Source organism: Artemia sp. Qi Xiang Cuo, chromosome 9, assembly GCF_049724085.1.
Source record: "Artemia sp. Qi Xiang Cuo chromosome 9, ASM4972408v1, whole genome shotgun sequence".
NCBI classification, from domain to species: domain Eukaryota; kingdom Metazoa; phylum Arthropoda; class Branchiopoda; order Anostraca; family Artemiidae; genus Artemia; species Artemia sp. Qi Xiang Cuo.
Window position 1 is genome coordinate 14241711 of NC_142802.1, and position 19030 is coordinate 14260740.

Here is a 19030-nt window from a genome sequence, read left to right on the forward strand (position 1 = left end):
AGCCCCTTCCAACGAAATGTTTGACCAACTCTAAAAAACGTAAGAAAAGAATTTAGATCATTCTCTTAGAAGTAGTTTAAGTATGGTTCTGGTTCCGTGAATGAATGGATCTGGAACTAATAGATCCAGGATATAAGTCTCACCCCACAGGGAACCTTAAAATTATAATTCCAGCAATGAATTATAAATACTTCCTTTTTTGCCATATCTAATAGTTTCAGGAGAATTCAGGGTCATATCCAAGTCTCTTAATTTGCTTATCATATTCGAGAAAGCAAAGTATATTTGCTAGTCAGCTTGGGTGTTAGTCTGGGCACCATCTGCAAATTGAACAAACTTGACAAGTCCTGACAAAATTCCATGTTCTGCAATTTGACACTCCTGTTAATATTTACCATATCAAATATTGCGCAAAGGCTTGTGTACCGTTAGTTCTATACCACTTGCTAAATTCTAAAAAAACTTATATTTTGAAGAAAATGGTACTTGCTTAGAATCCGGGCAACATGCGAGAAGAACCGCATCGAAATCTCAAAGATGCTATATGAAAAACAGGTTTCCGCTGCATAGTGAGGTATTGCTCACTCTGCGAAAAATATTTAAATTGTAGTTTTTTCGGGTTAAAGGGGTAAAAAAAAGGTACCTAGGTTAGGTTACGTATTTAATATATGCTATGCTCTACCCCCCCCCCCCCCCTAATGTGCAAATATATAGCCCAAATTTGTTTCTAAAGTATTATATGTTTATCACAGTTTGTTTTATTTCATTAGCATTAACGAAACTTCACTTCTCAAGTGTTGCCCAGATTCTAAACAACTACCAAAATATTATATGTACCCCAGGAGATATAAACAGCAAAGGATGAGATAACGTGACACATACAAATATACAAATGTTCTAAAACTCTATATTCTAAAATGCTTTAGTTATAGCCTTGGTAAACAATAATCTATCATTTCGGCAGTTGATAACGAAAGGCGTTATGTAACATAAACAAAAAGGAAACACATTCAAGAATTACGCTTAGGTTACCTCTCATAAAACCGGTTGCATAGCTACAAAAACAAGTAATGGATGATGCAATGCATTGGACTTAGAAATAATGCATTGGACCTGTATAATTTCGGCGATATATTTGCGCATTAGAGGTGGGGGAGGGAGGTCTGTTTTCCATAATTTTGTTTCTAAAGTATTATTGGTAGAGCTTGCGAGAAGTGAAGTTTGGTTAATACTATTTAAATAAAACAAAATATGATGAAAATATAATAGTTTAGAAACAAATTTGGGCTATATATTTGCACATTAGGGGGATGGAGGGTAAAGCATAGGATATATTAAATACGTAACCTAACATAGGTACCTTTTTCTCCCCTAAACCCCAAAAAACAAAAGTTTAAGTATTGTAAAAGCAATGACAAACAACGGTTTGTGATCCAATTCTCCATTGACAGAGACCCGTTAGACTAGTTTCTTAAGCATCTTCCCGATACAGTATACCGCGTGTGTACCAGTTAATACAACAGTACCGTAATATTTTGTCATCATGTTTTGTTATTTTTCATTAGGATTTCCCTTAACTCCACTTTTTGGGTGTGTTTCCAATAACCGACGAGTACCATCTTTTCTACTAACATCAGGCTCATTCGGTCGACTGGTTTACTCAGCGCACGTATCCCCCTTCGTTCTCGATATCTTCTCAATTTTATATTCCCCTCAAAACGTGTTATAACCTAACTTCGACTAGTTTTACAGCTGCGAAGATCATGGCTGCAGCAACAGCTTTCTACCTAGTAAAGAGCGAAACACAGCCCTTTGTAACCAAAAGTTGAAAAACACAAACAACAAAAGTACGAAGAACAAAAGGGAAATCTTTTTGTAAGACAGTGGAGATAATTTGAATGAATATTTCGGCCCTATGTCCAAGGGCCGTCCTCAGCAAGACAAAAATATATAAAAGAAAAAAGACTCACAACAACATGCGACCAATAAAACCAAAAAGTGGAAATTCTTTCAAAACAATCCTAGCATCATTACTTCAGCGAAGTTCAACCAGGACTGATAAAAAGTAAGGTAAAACAAGACGATTCAATGAAATGAAAGAAAATAAATTAAAAACATGTTCTTATTGCTAATCCAGCCTTTTTGGCAGCTAACCTCAAAGGTCTTTTTGTAACTGGTTCTGTGTTAATGTCTATCGGTTTTTTAAAATATTTTGTAAGATCATTTTTAATTAAATTTGTGTATAGAGCATTTAGTGTATATTCCCCCAAGTCCCTATTTAAGGAAATATTATTATTAATCTTAAGTCTGATTTCAATTGATTCTCGTACTACCTGCTTTATGCCTAGGTCATTGCTAATAAGGGCAGATTCATCAAAAAGTATATTGTGGTTAGGATTTTCAAAAATATGGCTGCCTAATGCAGAATCAGATGAAACAGTGGAAATATTAGAATTTAAAGCTTTGACAATATCATCTTTATGCTGTTGTATACAACAGCAATACAATATTTCATTGAATCGTCTTGTTTTACCTTACTTTTTATCAGTCCTGGTTGAACTTCGCTGAAGTAATGATGCTAGGATTGTTTTGAAAGAATTTCCACTTTTTTGGTTTTATTGGTCGCATGTTGTTGTGAGTCTTTTTTATTTTAGATATTTTTGTCTTTCTGAGGACGGCCCTTGGACATAGGGCCGAAATATTCATTCAAATTATCTCCACTGTCTTACAAAAAGATTTCCCTTTTGTTCTTCGTACTTTTGTTGTTTGTGATGGAAAGGCAGTGTGGTCTTCGTCGCTATTTTCGGCTTGAAAAACACCTTTTGAAAAAAAAAATCTAATGAGAAAAACTTGTCATTTGACACTGATTCAGGAATAATATTTATTATTTCAGTTAGTCTTAAAAGTTTATTGCGAAAAATTTTATGGGTTGTAGAAGCAGCCTGAAACCCATAAAAAATACCGTCAGATCGAAATGAAAAGTGTACCATTGGAACCAACACGGTCACCTTGAATTGGAGAATAGCAGTCCTCCACCTTGAACAACAAGGAAAATTCCTTTTTTACACTGGCAGCGCTGATGCGTCTCCGTTTTTCTTTTTTCCACCAGTGCAAGCGGGTTACCAGAATAACATAGACAGATTTATAACGGCTCGTTTAAAAGATATTGCTCATATCTACGCGCTTTTTGTAAATTACACCATCTGTAAGAGCCACATGACACTAAAAGGGCAATATTGGTGCCATTTCAGTGGTGGGGCTAGCGGGCTTCCAGAACATAGTAGAGAGTTTTTAACAGCTCATATAAAGGGTATTGCTCATAAATACGTGTTTTCTATAAATTCCCCCATCTGCAAGTGCCGCATATCCCTTAAATGGCATTTTTTGTGTCATGTCTCAATTTGAAAAGCTGGGGCTAGTGGGCTACCAGAACATCGCAGAGAGGTGTTTCATGGCTCATTTAAAAGCTATTGCTCATATTTACGTGTTTGTATCAACTATACAATCAGTAAGTGCCAAATGGGACTAAAACAGCCATGGGCGCCCATATGGGGGGGGGGGGGGCAGGGGTGGGGGGGGCTCCAGCCCCCTGGCTGAATGATGCTGCCTTATTTTTGTATTTTTGTTCTGAGATTTATATTATATAGCATTAAAAGTGCCAATTAAATTAGGTTTGCCCCCCCCCCTGGAATTCAGCTTATGGGTGCCCATGAAAACAGCACTTTTGGTGCCATTTCTTAAGTGGAAAAGCTTGGAAGTATAAAACGGATACCTGCAGTCTACCACTGCATTGGCAGGGCTAGCAAACATCGCAGAGAGATGTTTAATGGCTCATCTTAAAGCTATTGTCCATATCTACGTGCATTTGACAATTTACATCATCTGCAAGTGCCATAGCACTACAATAGCACTTTCAGTGCCATTTCTCAAGTGGTGGGGCTAGCGGGCTACCAAAAAATCGTAGAAAGATGTTTAATAGCTCGTATAAAAGCTATTGCTGATATATATACGTGCTATCTATAAGTTCCACTATCTGAAAGTGTCAAATGACATTTTTGGTGTCATGTTCCAATTGGAAAAGCTGGGACTAGTGGGCTACTAGAACATCGTAGAGATGTTTAATGGGTAATTTAAAAGCTATTACTCATATCTTCTTGATCTTTATAAATTCTACCATCTGTATGTTCCATATAGGAACAAAAATAAAAGGTTGGTAGCATTCATGCCTTTTTGTCGCTTTTTCTGTATCTGTACGGGTCATTTGGCACCACAAATGACACTTTTGATGCCATTTTCCAAGTAGAAAATTTTAAAAGTATAAAGCAGGTACCATTGTATATGGCCCAAAACTGTTCATTGATGGCTTACAAATAACTGTTCAAAAGGGAAAAATCCTGTTATTAGACAGTGAAAATAACAACACAATCTCTAGATATTTCGGTCACATACAATGGCCAACCTCTGCTGAGGAACGGGTGGTCGTATAAACTCCAGACGGGGCTCATTTTATTGGAAATGAGAAATTCTAGTCCCCTTTATAATATTCAAGAGTGATCGGAGGGCAGATAGCCTCCCCACACCTTTATTCCTCAAATGCATACGATCAAAATTAGTATATATTCATTTTCTTCAAAACAGTCCAAAGAGAAAATAAATGGATATTATAAGCCCCCTTCCACGTTCTTTTTACCCAGATACATCCGACCAAAGTTTAGAGATAGCCATTTTGTTCAAAATAGTACAAAGGTCAAATAATCATGCTTCTGGGTTTAACCCCCCCCCAGTCCCGTGGGGAAAGAGCTTTAAGTTATGCAAGCTGCTCATTGCTAACACAACATAAAGTTAAATATTGCGCAATAGTTTGTGCAGTCAATTCCACACTAATTACTAAATTCTGACAGCCACTTAAAATCAATTTTCTCGGCTACTGCTGACGCAAGGGGTCTCTGATTCGACATAGAGTACATTCCAGATTGTAAACCGTCGTAACTTTTGACTACAGAAGTTAATCGAAATTTGATTCAATCAGGAAGGGTGGTGAAGTAACGAAGTCATAGGCTTATAAGGGCATAATCTTCAGCTTTACTGATGTTTCTTACACTCTAATAATACTTCAATATGTTTCAATCGCATAGTGATACTAATGGTGATAACGATGCAGATTTAATTCACGAAAGATATCTGTTAACCTCCTTTAATAAGTGACTACAAAAATAAACTCAAAACTACTTTTCTGTCGCTCCAGCTATTACGACAACGTCAGCTGGAACTAAGAAGTTAATTATTAGGAACTTTTTGTCGGAATCTGGATTAAACGAGTAAAAAAACTTCCTTTGAAAAAAACACCCGCCTATTTTTTAGCAAGTAGACTTACCATAATTACTTTTTTAATGCAGCCTACTTATAGCCATACACTTCTCCTACACAAAAGAAAAAGAAATTTTATTTCAACCAAATTCCAAGCCGCCTCCAGGGGGTTTTACCCTCCATCAAATCAATTTTTTTCCGACTCGTAAAAACGTAACAAAATACATATCAACAAATTTGTGATGCGTTTTTCAAAGTGTTTTTGTAGCCTCTCCCCTCCCCCTCGAACAAAATTCCTCACTACGACCTTGCCCAAATTACTTTCACCGTCATTCAGAGGCCGCATTTACACACACGATTCCCGCTTGGATTACTTTTTGCCAGTAGCCTGGAACTATTTACCGATTACCAGTAGTATTTTAAGTCCTATTTAGATCCCAGTTGCTGATTACTGGTTACCAATGACCAGCAAGCTAAAAACTGCTTTTACACTAACAATTGGACAACGAAAAACAACCTTAAATGCCTGGTTAACTGTTATCACCAAATGTTCGCCATTTGGCAGTGTAGCAAAAGTTTTCATGAGACTGTTTGACGGTGAAATTAAAATACAAACTGTTGCTACAAAATGAGTAACTGGTGACCAGCGCTGCCAACAGTTCGAGATAAGTTGTATCATAAAAGATTTTTGTGGCACAATTGTACCATTCTTCGTCATATTTCCATTTAACCGCCAAAAATACTAGAACAAACTGACAAGCAAGCAACTATTTTTTCCACTCACATCTTCAACTTCTCTCGGAGACTAATTTTAAGCACTATTTCCCTGTGTGATGATGAGTTTGAAATTCGTGAAGACTCCTTTTTCTGTGGAGTTTGCGGTCGACGAAACATTATTTTGTTGTTAGGCTACTTATTTCACTAAGACCTGACTGGAGGAACAGTTCAAAAAAAAGAAATCTAGACTGGCTAATTCAATCAAATTGTAACGAAATCTACCAGAAATTCAAATTTTACCAAGAACGGGACAACTGTAACACGTTGGTAACGCTGCTGGTGATTGACAAAACAAGAAAAACTAAAAACTCAGTTTGTCGCAAATCTGATGAAAAGAGATTGGCAATCAGAAACAGAGCCATAAGTAGTTACATTCCATGCGTCATCTTTTATTAATCAGAATATAGTGCAACGCTGACGCTCACTAAGTCACAGCTTCCTCTAGGGGTCCTCCTCTCTAAGGTTAACCTGACCGTGAATCAAGACCTGCCTGGCAAAAAAAATGCTTTAGCTCTACTTTTCAGGACTATAATGATAAAAAAAAAGTTTAAAATGATAAAGTTAAAAAATTATGAAAGTTTATAATGGCTAGGTCATGTTTTAAGGATGAAATATAGGTTGTCTAATATCATGCTTTTTGTCCATTCATCAGGGACCAATCAAAATCAGGACGTCCCCAAATGGGATGGGAAGACTTCATAAGAATATATTTAAGTAAAATCGTTGCTTTGAGGGAGGGAGTAAAGAGTGAAGCTTCGAATGGAGTTGGGTGGTGGCGTGCTCCACTTTGTATTGACATCAGGCGGCTTGGTGGTGCAAAGACTTAGTAGTAATAGTATATGTCGGATTGAGGAGTTAAAAAATAAAAAAACAGCAGCTTTATGTTAGCAATTTAAGCACATTTTACTTTTTACATGTCCATTACCGACTTTTTAACTTCACAACTTGACCAACGAAAATATTTTTGATCTCTCGAAAATGAATTCTCGTGTCCATATAACCTCTTTCAAGAGATTATGGGAAACTTGACAAGAGAGGAAACTCAAGTTTTTTTTCTATATATGTCTATAAAAAAAACCGTTGTATGTCTTACTTTCTCGTTGGCGACTCCGTTTTACGTGTGAAGATGCTCTGAGGGAATAGTCAGGGAAAATTTTTCAGCGAAGTGAGAATTACCTGGGGGATTTTATGTGGGAGGAGGGGTTTTTCACGGGAGAAATTTTTCAATGGAGAGTTTTCCGCGGGAGAAACTTTCTTTGGGGGGGGGGGATTTCCGGGGAAAAATTTCCAAACAGGGAGATCCCAACATGAACAGAAGAACGATCAGAAATTAAATAAAGAACAAGTGTTTTTTAAATGATAGTATGTTAAGTAGTATTTTTCATGGAAAATCGTAAAGTTTTTTAGTCCTTTCAAAAATCTTGTGATATCTAATTGAATGGCCTTTATATTTCAAAAGTTGCTCTTAAAGAACTGGGACAAAAGGTTAACTTTAGCGTAAAGAGCGGGGTATTGAGGAGGGGGTAACCCCACTCAGAGACGACCCACATTCACATGGGTACCTGGAGAAATGTGGCGGAAAAATACGGAAAGTGTCGGAAGATTTGCCCCCAACTACGTAAAGCACTCCTCACCGAGCACAGCGAATCAGGAGATCGATATTTGCGCTACGCGGACCATTGGTCTGCGCACCAAAAAAAAAAAAAAAATTCTCAGTAATTTTTTGTTATAACTAAAATTAAAATAAAGCAGAAAAGCGTTAGTGAAAGCAACTGCAACTTAAAATGGTGCAAAAAACGTTCACAAACCACCGAGCAGAAGGGTGAGGTCCTTACAGTCGCTTCTCATCCCCATCGCTAAACATTTTTGAAGACGGCAATACTGACATCTATTTCTATGGTGTTTGTTTATTTCACACTCTCTTTTTCCCCGGCAAACGTAGGCAAGACTTTTCCTGATGCTTCGCTTGAAAAACCCTTTACAACCTTCACAACTTATTGCTCCGTAGTGACGACCTAAAAGCAGAGAATAACAATTTTAGAATTTGTCATAAATAAACCTTAAAAAACAGTGAAATTATTTGTCATTAGTAGTCTTTTAATCTCAATAAACAATAATTTACTAATTCTGTCAATTCAGATCTGATCAGTCTGTGATGTGACAAGACTGTCAGATCACAGATATCAAAATAATAAAAAAACGCACAGAATGTATAAACAAGAAAAATTACTTTACTATCAACAATATAATAGACTACACACTGCAAAGGATCAGAAAAAAAAATCTTGGCAGAGAAAAAAGACGTTCATGTAGTTTGCTGCATTTTACTGAAAACTAATTATAATGTAATATATACTCTATGTGTAACTACACATGCTTTTATCAAATTTCTAGAGAAATTGAAGGATTTTTACACAAACATTTTTAAAATGTGTTGTTTTTACTCAGTATAATGGCAGCAATTCCTTGAACGCACGTGATTTGAGGGGGGCGAAATCCGCCTCCTATTAGGGGTATTTTTTGCTCTTTTGAGTTTCAACGTCACACTTTACTTGTTGCTGGAAAAACTTGATTGTCTTAAATATATACATAAAGGAGCATAAGCTACGATGGTTTCCCTGCCCTTAGCTTTTTTTTAAATAGGGCATTTCTCTTGAAGATACTTTCCAAGTGTTAAAATGCATCTAAAAAATTTTTGAAGCGTTTTGTAAAGTTTTCTGTAGCCCCCCCCCCCCCGGAAAAAAACTTGGTATGACCTTACTTATGACATAATGTCTACTGAAATACCACAGTCAAGTTGTTTCTTGAATTCTGGCCTTACAAAATTTTTCGATGTTTCCTGTCGAATCTTAAAAAAATAAAACAACTTCCTTTATGCAAGTAACTAGTCAGGGTTCTGTGATAATTAATAGGGCGACATACACCATTTTTGCAATTTTTTTAGGAGAGTCAAAAACGGGAAAAATTTTGTCCATGGCGTGTGTATTTTTAATCTTCAAAGTTTCTCCACCTCCAAAAGTGGTACGTGTCTCTTTTTTTAATCCTCGTAACGACAACACATACATTAACTCATTTTCGACCAAAATGACATATGTCGTCATTTCAACTGTCACAGCTATTGGCTGTGAGGTAGGTTAAAAGTGGCGTTTGTCTCTTTTCTTCACCTTTGTAATGGTACGATAATAGAACCATTCTGACAGCATCATTCGACTCCTCGAGCTATGTTTACCCCCGAACAGAACTCATTTTCGACCAAAATGGCATATGTTACCCTTATAATTATCACAGCCGTCCTGGTCGTCCGAACACCCAAAATGTTTTTTTTTGCTCATTCCCTAAAACACACGTTCTGTAACATAACACCTTTTGAATAACCACTTCTAAAAATGGTTTGTTGAACTTGGGTCTAGGCATTTATCCCCCCCTCCAGAGGGTGTTGGTTTCCAATCACTTGTGACTTAATTGTGCTCATTTTGGGTTTGATTTAACTCTTTATTTTCATAATAACAACATAGACCAGAAATATTCACAGAAATCAAGAGGGATTCAATATCAATTTCAAATTTTTGATGCGTTTCTGAATTTTTTGCCCCCCCCCCTCCGAAAAAATAACCCCCAAAACAAAAGTCCTGAATACGGCTCTCGGGATTATAAACCTGTTTCTACCTCCACCCTTTTCTTGTCTCTTTCTTCGAACTAAATATATATTTATCTTAAGGCTCAATGAGAGTTGTTATGGTTTGGCATTAAAATGCACCCTTTTAGGCATCTACCTCCCTCCCTAACAAGCCATGATATTTTTAATGTCTCAACAAACTCCACTGTCATATGTAAATGCTCTGTTGTTTTACAATTCCAAACATTTGCATATAAAAGCTTTAAACCTCTACTATTCTATGATTGTTTTATGATTGTATGTTTTATGATTTTATGATTGTTTTATGATTATGATTGTTCTATGATTGTTTTGCAGTTAGGGAGGAGGAGATGCCTCAAAGGGTGTATTTTAATACTAGAACATCCCAAATCTAATTGAACCCTCAGATAAATACAGAAGTATTTCTAAGGGAGAGAGGAGGTAGAAAAAAAAAGAATAAACACATCAAAATGTGAAATTGATGTTTAATCCTTCTTGAATTCTGGGAATATTTCTGGTCTATGCAGTTATCATAAAAGTAAAGAGTAACATTAAAACTCAAAATGAGCAGAATTTGTTCCGTAACTGAAGGGGACTTCCCCTTCCTCATTCTCATGGTTGCACAAACTTCAGAGGGTCAGAAATTGATTCGATCAGAAATTGAGAGTTCTAGTCCCTTTTTTATATAATTCAAGAGTGATTGGAGACCAACCAGCCGCAGGGGGGGGGGGGGGTAAACGCCGGCTCCCGTTTAATTTGACACTTTCTGGAATTTCAAAGAATATTTGGAGGAATTTCGAAAAAAAAGAAACACGAATTTGCCAGCCTAAAACTCGCACAAATAATAGGGGAAAATCCTTTTCACGGTTCAGATTCTCAGAAAGGAATGCTAATAGAAAACAATTTTAGTGCAAAATTGCCTTTAAAAAGGAACTCATGAGAGTTGTGAAAGAATAATTTAAGATTAAAAAGAGTTTGTGCAATATCAGTCTCTCGAGATAAGTGTTTCCGTAAAAATGCAGATAATATGATTTGACCTTTATCTGTGAAAGCACACTAAGTAATGTTTGCAGACAATTTAACCTCTTCAACAGAAGAAATACTGAATATTTACTTACACAGACTGATAAATTAGCATTTATTAGCCATTTCCTTTGTGTAGCTAGAAACCTTTGTTGTTTTGAGTAGAATTTTGTAAGCTAAACGGCCATGGAATAACAATGCCTGTGTTTTAATAAATAGCCAAAAGCCATAAAAATACTTAAATCATTAAAAATGTCACAAAAACAAACGAGTTACATGAGAAATATACAAAAATTACTAGACAAAGCTTCAAATTTCTGGTGGGGATGGGGTACTCGACACACCTCTCCCTTCTACGAAATTGAAGGAAAATAATTTCGGAACTAGGATCTTTTCAATCGCTAGCGAAGATTTTCCTTTTGGGACGGCTTAATTCATCAAAACAGTACAAAGAGGGGCATTAATCCCGAACAACCCTGTCCTTGTTTATTTTATGGATAGTAAATGGTTTTCGGCTGTAGACAAAAAGATGTCTGTGTAGCTTAACCACTTAAAAAAGGTAAAATACGATCTATCTTCTTGTGGTTCTTGATTTAAGACTAAAGAACTTCCTAAATCAAATATATTTCGTATTCAACAATATGTTCCTTTTTTAAGACATAAATTTAGCCATAATCAAGTGCTGTAAAGCGTTTTCCAACTAGATAAGATTTTCCTCGCAAAAATAGATATTTCCGCAAACAGCAGCTGCAGGTCCCTTTCCAAAATCTTTAGTAGTTCATTTCTTACATTTTTAACATAATTTCCACATTGTTTAATATCTCCGAACATCAAAAGCCAATCGCTGCATACGTCCTAGAATAGAGGTAGGCCTAACTGAAATTCCATATCAGGGACATATTCAGGGGGAGGAGTTTTATTCCCCCCAGAAATGCAAAGTTTTCTTGAGTTTCTTGGCACCTTTGATTCAAGATATGATTTCTATTTTTTTTTTTTTTAATATTGAATTCCCTAAACAAAAACAAATCCTGCTTACGCGCCTGGTCCATGTGGTTTATGGATGTTCTTTTTTAATGGTTCTCATTAATTAAGCCAATTGATATTCAACTTCAGCCCTCCCAAGGCCCCAAATTTAAACCACTTGTTGTCATTTTTTACTTAGGCCTACTGATCTTTCTTCTTGCTTCCCAAAGAGTGATAGTAACTTATAAGAGTCAGAAATAGCACTAATTTCGAAAAAACATTAACGCCATCTAGCGTTTGGCGACACTTGGAATTTTTTCAAGCTTTGTAATCATGTTTCTGTCAGAAACCTATATCAGACCCTTATTACTAAACTAATTTTACCAATTACACTAATTAATTTATTATTAAAAAAAAGCCAAATGTCGCCAAACACTAGATGGTGTTAATATCTTTTGTCACTACTAGTGCCAGTTCCCACCGTTATAAGTTACCAATACTCTTTGGTACTTCCTGTAACTTTCTTTTTATTACGATTCTAATATTCATATTATATTATTACTACTTCCGGATGCCTTAAAAATGTGTTTATTAAAAGAAACATCCAAGTTAATTGATTAAAAGAAGTTTTTCGTCTGTGTATTATGGATTTTCTTTATGATAGAAATTTGGAATAGTATAGATCGCTGAGATGTGTTTTAAATTATTTGTTTTTTTTGTGCAGGCCTACCTGGCCTTTTTAGCGATGAAAATACAATCTTATTGTGTTTCTTAACAGTGCACATTTATCCCCTTTTCTGAACTAAACAGTACGATAACAACATTCTTATTTCATTACGCCCATAAAATTTTTACTCATTAGATTTTTTTTTAGTTGCTTCCAGTTTCCTGATGTATCATATTTGCTAACTTCCAGGATTGCGTGTCTTACGTTAATAATTGCCAAATTATTCGTACTATTTACATTCTTAAATCAAAATCAAGTATAGTTGACGGAATCAGGGTCAGATCCAGGGACAGGTGCCCCCCAGAAGGTCAAAAACTCCACTAATGACAGGGGTGGATGGGGCAAAAAATGCCGCTGGGGAGATAATTTTTTGTTCTTACCCTAAGACCGTATACAGGGGGAGTTAGGAGGTTTGAATCCCCACCCTAAATGCTTTTCCGACTAGTAAAAAAGTAACAAAATGCATATACACAAATGTTGATGCGTTTTTAAGGTTTTTTTTTGTAAAACCTCCTCTCACCCCAAAAAAAAAAATCCTGGATACTGTCCTACCTCCCCAAATATTAATTATGTATCCACTCCTGGACGGAGTTAGCCCTTTTCATCTTAATATTGATCCAAATGAGTTGGTTAATTACTTGTAGCTACTTCCTCTTTCTTTCTTTTTGTGTGCGCCTTTGGTGTCTGATTCTTTTCTTTGAGAAAGTGTCACTTTTATTCTGAAACTTGATAAGGATATGACTAATTATGCACCGTATTGGCCCAATAAGGGTTGGTTGTAAATTAATAAAGGTTTTTGAATAAGTTATGATTCCAGAAATTCTTCCTAAAGTAGATTTTTATGTCAGTTAAGTTGCTTCCACACAATGCCGTAAAACCTTTCACAGGGTTGCCATCAGCTCAAGAAAAACATCCATAGCAAGGGTAAGAAAAAATCCATGTTTGTCACTGTTGCCAAAGATACGAAAAAATTTGCCGTTGCGACGCGTCTTGTCGCTCGCGGGTACGGCTTTTCGATGACATAGATCTTCGTTCATATAGATGCAACGCGAAAGTGCACGGATGCAGAAACTGTGAGATTGCCTCTATGTGAACCGAGAGTACAGCTAGCTTCTGACCAGAAATGCATAACCGTAACAGAAGTAAGAAAATGCCATAAGCGCAATGCTGGTCTTAAATCAGACTTGACCCTCGCGTCCGTTTTCTTTCGGCTGATTTCTTCGTACGAAAAGATAGGCAATTCGGCCGGAAGAAAACGTTTCCACGAAAAAACGTAGGGGGGGTCTAGGCTGATTAGACGCGTTCGACTCTCCTACTTCTCTTATGGTTATTTGCTTCTGTTTCTGATAGAGCGGGATTCCGATTCGCGCCCTGACTCGACTGTTTTGCAACATGGAGATAAATGGCATTCTGTCGCTAGGTGACGGGAATCGAAAACTGTTGTGATTTCCCTCTCTGCTGATAGAAGTACTGTTGTGCACAAGAATGAAAAAGCTGACTAACATTGTGCCTTGAACAGAACTTAAACGAAAGAATGGCAAATGCACCTAAAAATGGCGAGCCACGGCACGTCTTTTTATAAAGGTGCAGCCAGACCCGCTTGTTTACCGGGCATCACACTTGCATTATCATACGCAAAACCAATGAGGTTGACTAAAAGTAAAGCCACTCCCAACTTAACTTGGTGGGGGCAAAAGCAGGGGCAGATTTATTGTTTTGGGGCATGGATAAAACGTTAAAACTGGTCAAAACAAATCATATTCAAGAAGTTTTGAATCTCACGGACTTCTTCAGTACGTCAGCTGGTCCAGCTGAGCTAGAGCTGGAGCCCCATCTATGGCCACAAATGTAAGATTAGTGAAACAGCTGGTCCGCTAACCCATTTTGGCTCGCCGTAAAGATTGATTTTCTGAATGAACGCCAATTCCATACCATGTGAAAAAAAAACATGTTTTCTTGAAAAATCCATGTTTTTTATTGGAAAATCCATGGCATTTCCAAAATCCATGTCAGGGGTTGAAAAAATCCATGTTTTCATTGATAAGTCCATGGCGGTGGCAACCCTGGATCGAGCTCCTACTGCGTTAATATTAGAAGCTCGGAAAGATGGTTTGAAGTACTGTTTTGAACCCCGGACGTTTGGTGTTCTTTTATCAAGGTTGGATTAAATTCGTCTATATTATTCGTTCTTCATTTTTGGTATGCTAATTCATATATTCGATTATGGTCTGGAGATACCTTTTTCAGTAGTACATCAATTCGGTCCGGAGTTCAGCAAGGTGGATCTGCGCTATTCTTCTAATAAAGTAAAACCAGGTTATGCTAAAATTGTTCCGAATCATGGCCAATATTACTGTCAGGTTTCAACTAAACTTTAGACAATGTCTCGGGACCGTTTGATTGCACCGCATTGTTTGATATTTTACCAGGACCGTATCTATGATGTTGTTATTTTTTAGGAACTCCAAAAAATACAACACATCAAAAATTTATATAAACATTTCTGTAAAGTTTTTACGAGTCGCACGAGATTATCGGGAGGGTACGATTAAACCCCCAAGCACATCCAAACAAAATTTTTCGATAGCCATTTTATTCAACGTAGTTGAAAGTTTTGGAAATTAGGTCTTTAAGGATGTCAACCCCTCCCGCAACAGACCTCAGGGCAAGGGATGTAAGTTATGCCCTGGGGGTATATAAGAACGGTGTTGGAGCAATGTACTATTTATTTTTTTTTCTTTAGAGCAGGGCACTTCATATGGAAGGGGTCGTCGTAGAAACTTCAAAAGGGGCTCATTCGATTGGAAATTGAGAGTTCTAGTGCCCTTTTTAATAGTCTAAATGGAATGGAGGGCAACTAGCCCCCCCCCCCCACGCCCTTCATTCCCCAAAATACATCCAGTCAAAATTTTTAGATAGCCAGTTTGTTCAGCGTAGTTGATTTCCAGATAGAAAATTTATTTTTGAGGAGGACACTCCCCACAACCCTCAGGGCAAAGGTTTTAAGTTATGCCCTGGGGGCATAAAAGGGTTTTTATATAAGGCGTTGTCGTCAAAACTTCAAAACAGGCTCATTCGATTGGAAATTCAAAGGGCTACTACCCTTTTTAATAGTCAAAAGTGATTGGAGGGCAACTAGCCCCCCCACGCCCATCATTCCCCCAAACACATCCAATCAAAATATTGAGATAGCCATTCTGTTCAGCGTAGTTGATTTCCAGATAGAAAATATATTTTTGAGGAGGACACTCCCCACAACCCTCAGGGCAAAGGTTTTAAGTTATGCCCCGGGGGCATATAAGGTTTTTATAGAAAGCGTTGTCGTAGAAACTTGAAAAAAGACTTATTCGATTGGAAATTCAAAGGGCTAGTGCCCTTTTTAATAGTCGAAAGTGATTGGAGTGCAACTAGCCCCCCCCCCACTCCCGCCGATCATTCCCCCAAACACATCCAATCAAAATTTCGAGATAGCCATTTTGTTCAGCGAAGTGGATTTCCAGATAGAAAATTTATTTTTGAGGAGGACACTCCCCACATCCCTCAGGGCAAAGGTTTTAAGTTATGCCCTGGGGGCATATAAGGTTTTTTATAGAAGGCGTTGTAATCAAAACTTCAAAACAGGTTCATTCGATTGGAAATCCGAAGGGCTAGTACCCTTTTTAATAGTCAAAAGTGACTGTGGGGCAACTAGCCCCCCTACGCCCATTATTCCCCCAAACACATCCACTCAAAATTTTGAAATAGCCATTTTGTTCAGCGTAGCTGATTTCCAGATAAAAATATCTTGTTGAGGGGGACACTCCCCACTACCCTCGGGGAAAGGGTTTTAAGTTATGCCCTGGGGGCAAATAAAGTTTTCTATAGAAGGCGTTGTCGTAGAAACTTCAAAAAAGGCTAATTCGATTGGAAATTAAAAGGGCTAGTGCCCTTTTTGATAGTCGAAAGTGATTGGAGGGCAATTATCCCCCCCACGTCCATTATTCCCCCAAACACATCCAATCAAAATTTTTAGATAGCCATTTTGTTCAGCGTTGTTGATTTCCAGATAGAAAATATAATTTTTGAAGAGGACACTCCCCCACAACCATCAGGGCAATGATTTTAAGTTATACCCTGGGGGCATATAAGGTTTTTAAAGAAGGCTCTATCGTAGAAACTTCAAAAGGGACTCATTACATTGAAAACTTAAAGAGCTAGTGCCCTCATTAAGATTCGAAAGTGATTGGAGGGCAACTAGCCCACCCCCCCACGCTCATCATTCCCCCAAACACATCCAATCAAAAATTTTTGATAGACATTTTTTTCAACATACTTGAAAGTTTTGGAATTAGGTCATTAAGGATGACAGCCCCTCCCCTCACAGCCCTCAAGGCAAGGGATGTAAGTTATACCCTGGGGGCATATGAAGTTTTTATTGAAAACGTTATCGTAGAAACTTCAAAAGCGCTCATTTAATTGGAAATTGAAAGGGTTACTGCCTTTTTTAATTTTTGAAAGTGATTGGATAGCGACTAACGCCCCTCTGACGCCCACAATTTTCCCAAACACATCCAATCAAAATTTTGAGATATCCATTTTGTTCAACGTAGTTGAAAGTTCTTGAAATTAGGTCTTTTAGAATGATAACCCCCTCAGCACCCTCAGTGCAAGGGTTGTAAGTTAAGCCCTGGGGGCATATAAAGTTTATATAGACAGTTGTTACAGAAATTTCAAAAAGGGCTCATTTGATTGGAAATTAAAATTGCCCTTTTTAATAGTCGAAAGTGAATGGCGAGTAATTAACGCCCCTCTTACGCCCACCATTTCCCCAAAAACATTCAATCAAAGTTTGGAAATAGCCATTTTGTTCAACGTAGTTTAAAGTTCTTGAAATTATGTATTTAAGGATAACAAACCCCCAAGAGCCCCAAGGGCAAAGGTTGTAAGTTCTGCCCTGGGGCATATAAGGTTTTTATAGATAAGAGTTGTCGTAAAACTTCAAAAGGGGCTCATTCAATTCGAAATTGAGAGGGCTAGTGCTCTTTTTACTAGTCAAAAGTGATTGAAGGGTAACTAACCCCCCTCTCACACACACCATTCCCCCAAACACATTTAATCAAAATTTTCAGATAGCCATTTTATTCAACGTAGTAGAAAGTTCTGGAAATTAGGTTTTTGACAATGACACCCCTCCCCCAGCACTCAGGGCAAGGGTTGTAAGTTATGCCCTGGGGGCATATAATAATTTTATTGAAAGTTTTGTCGTAGAAACTTTAAAAGGGCTCATTTGATTGGAAACTGAAAGGGCTAGGGCCATTTTTGATAGTTGAAAGTGATTGGAGAGCGACTACCGCCCCTTTACGCCCACCATTTCCCCAAACACACCCAATCAAAATTTTGAGATAGCCATTTTGTTCACCGTAGTTGAAAGTTCTGGAAATTCGGTCTTAGAGGATGACAACCACCCTAACAGACCTTAAGGTAAGGGTTGTAATTTATGCCCTGGTGGTATATAAGGTGCTTATAGAAAGCGCTGTCGTTTCCAAAAGGGCTCATTTGATTGGAAATCGAAAGGCCTAGTGTACTTTTTAATAGTCGAAAATGATCGAAAGTGATTGGAAGCCTTGACATTTTTATAGTAAAGATCGATGTGGGTATAATGTATTATATTTTGTTGTTGTTGTTTAGACCAGGGCATTAATAGTCGAAAGGGATTGAAGGGCAACTAGTCCCCCTACCACACCCGCCCTCCCGTTTTCCCAATATTTTGAAAAACTAAATGTTGCCTTAAGATTAAATCAAAATGCACTGTGCTAATGCTAAATCCCAATAAGGTATCTCAGCAGTATCCCAAGAACGACTGAGGGTATTATGTTCAAACTTTCGGGGCTACTTCTGCTCTTAAAATTGCACCAAATCAAAATAGCTTAAGTGTATCAAAGCTAACAAAGAAAGTAAACAGATTTTTTTGCGAATGGTATCAAGTTTTCCATTTCAGGTCAACTGGAGAAGGTATGAAACTAAATTAAACAGTACTATTTGTGTCCATATTTTTAAAAGGGTGTATGTTGTTAAAAATTGCTGAAAAGTTTTCTCCAGCATACAAATACAAAGGTCAAACTATAAAGTCTTAACAAAGAAAAACGAAAAGATTTAAAGTATTATTTTCTTTTTTCCCGAAAAGACTATAAAACGAACAGAAATTAATTAAAACAAAATAAGTTTTTCAAAGAAAAGTAAAGAACTCCATTAAACAAAAAATGAGAAAAATATAATCAAATAATCTACCAAGCATGAAACTACCATAAATCAGCATCGATACATAAATAAAACCCAAAACGAACAGAAATTACAATAAATAGCCCAGTCAAACTCAAAACGAGCAGAAATTAACTTAAGGTGGGCGCAGAACCCCTATGCCTTCCCAAGGCCAGAACAAAATTTGCACTGTACTGAAAAAATACAAATGAATGTGCATTGTCAGTTTAATATACATATACTGATATTTAGTAATCAAAATGTTAATATTATTTGATTTGTTATCTATTGTAATTTCTGTTCGTTTTTGCTTTTATTTATGTATCGATGCTGATTTGTGGTAGTTTCACGCTTGGTAG

At 37.1% G+C, this 19030-nt stretch overlaps 1 protein-coding gene across 1 annotated transcript in view; it reads right to left on the reverse strand.

Annotated features, from left to right (window-relative positions):
- The window catches only part of LOC148948337 (orphan steroid hormone receptor 2-like), a 285870-nt gene that overhangs the window by 71272 nt on the left and 195568 nt on the right, over window positions 1–19030 (reverse strand). Inside the window, exons 5-6 of the mRNA XM_089094896.1 lie at window positions 7893–8099; window positions 5760–5928 (exon numbers count right to left, since the gene is read on the reverse strand). Of these exons, the coding sequence (XP_088951022.1) occupies window positions 5760–5928; window positions 7893–8099 (376 nt within the window). The remainder of the gene's footprint in view (window positions 1–5759; window positions 5929–7892; window positions 8100–19030) is intronic.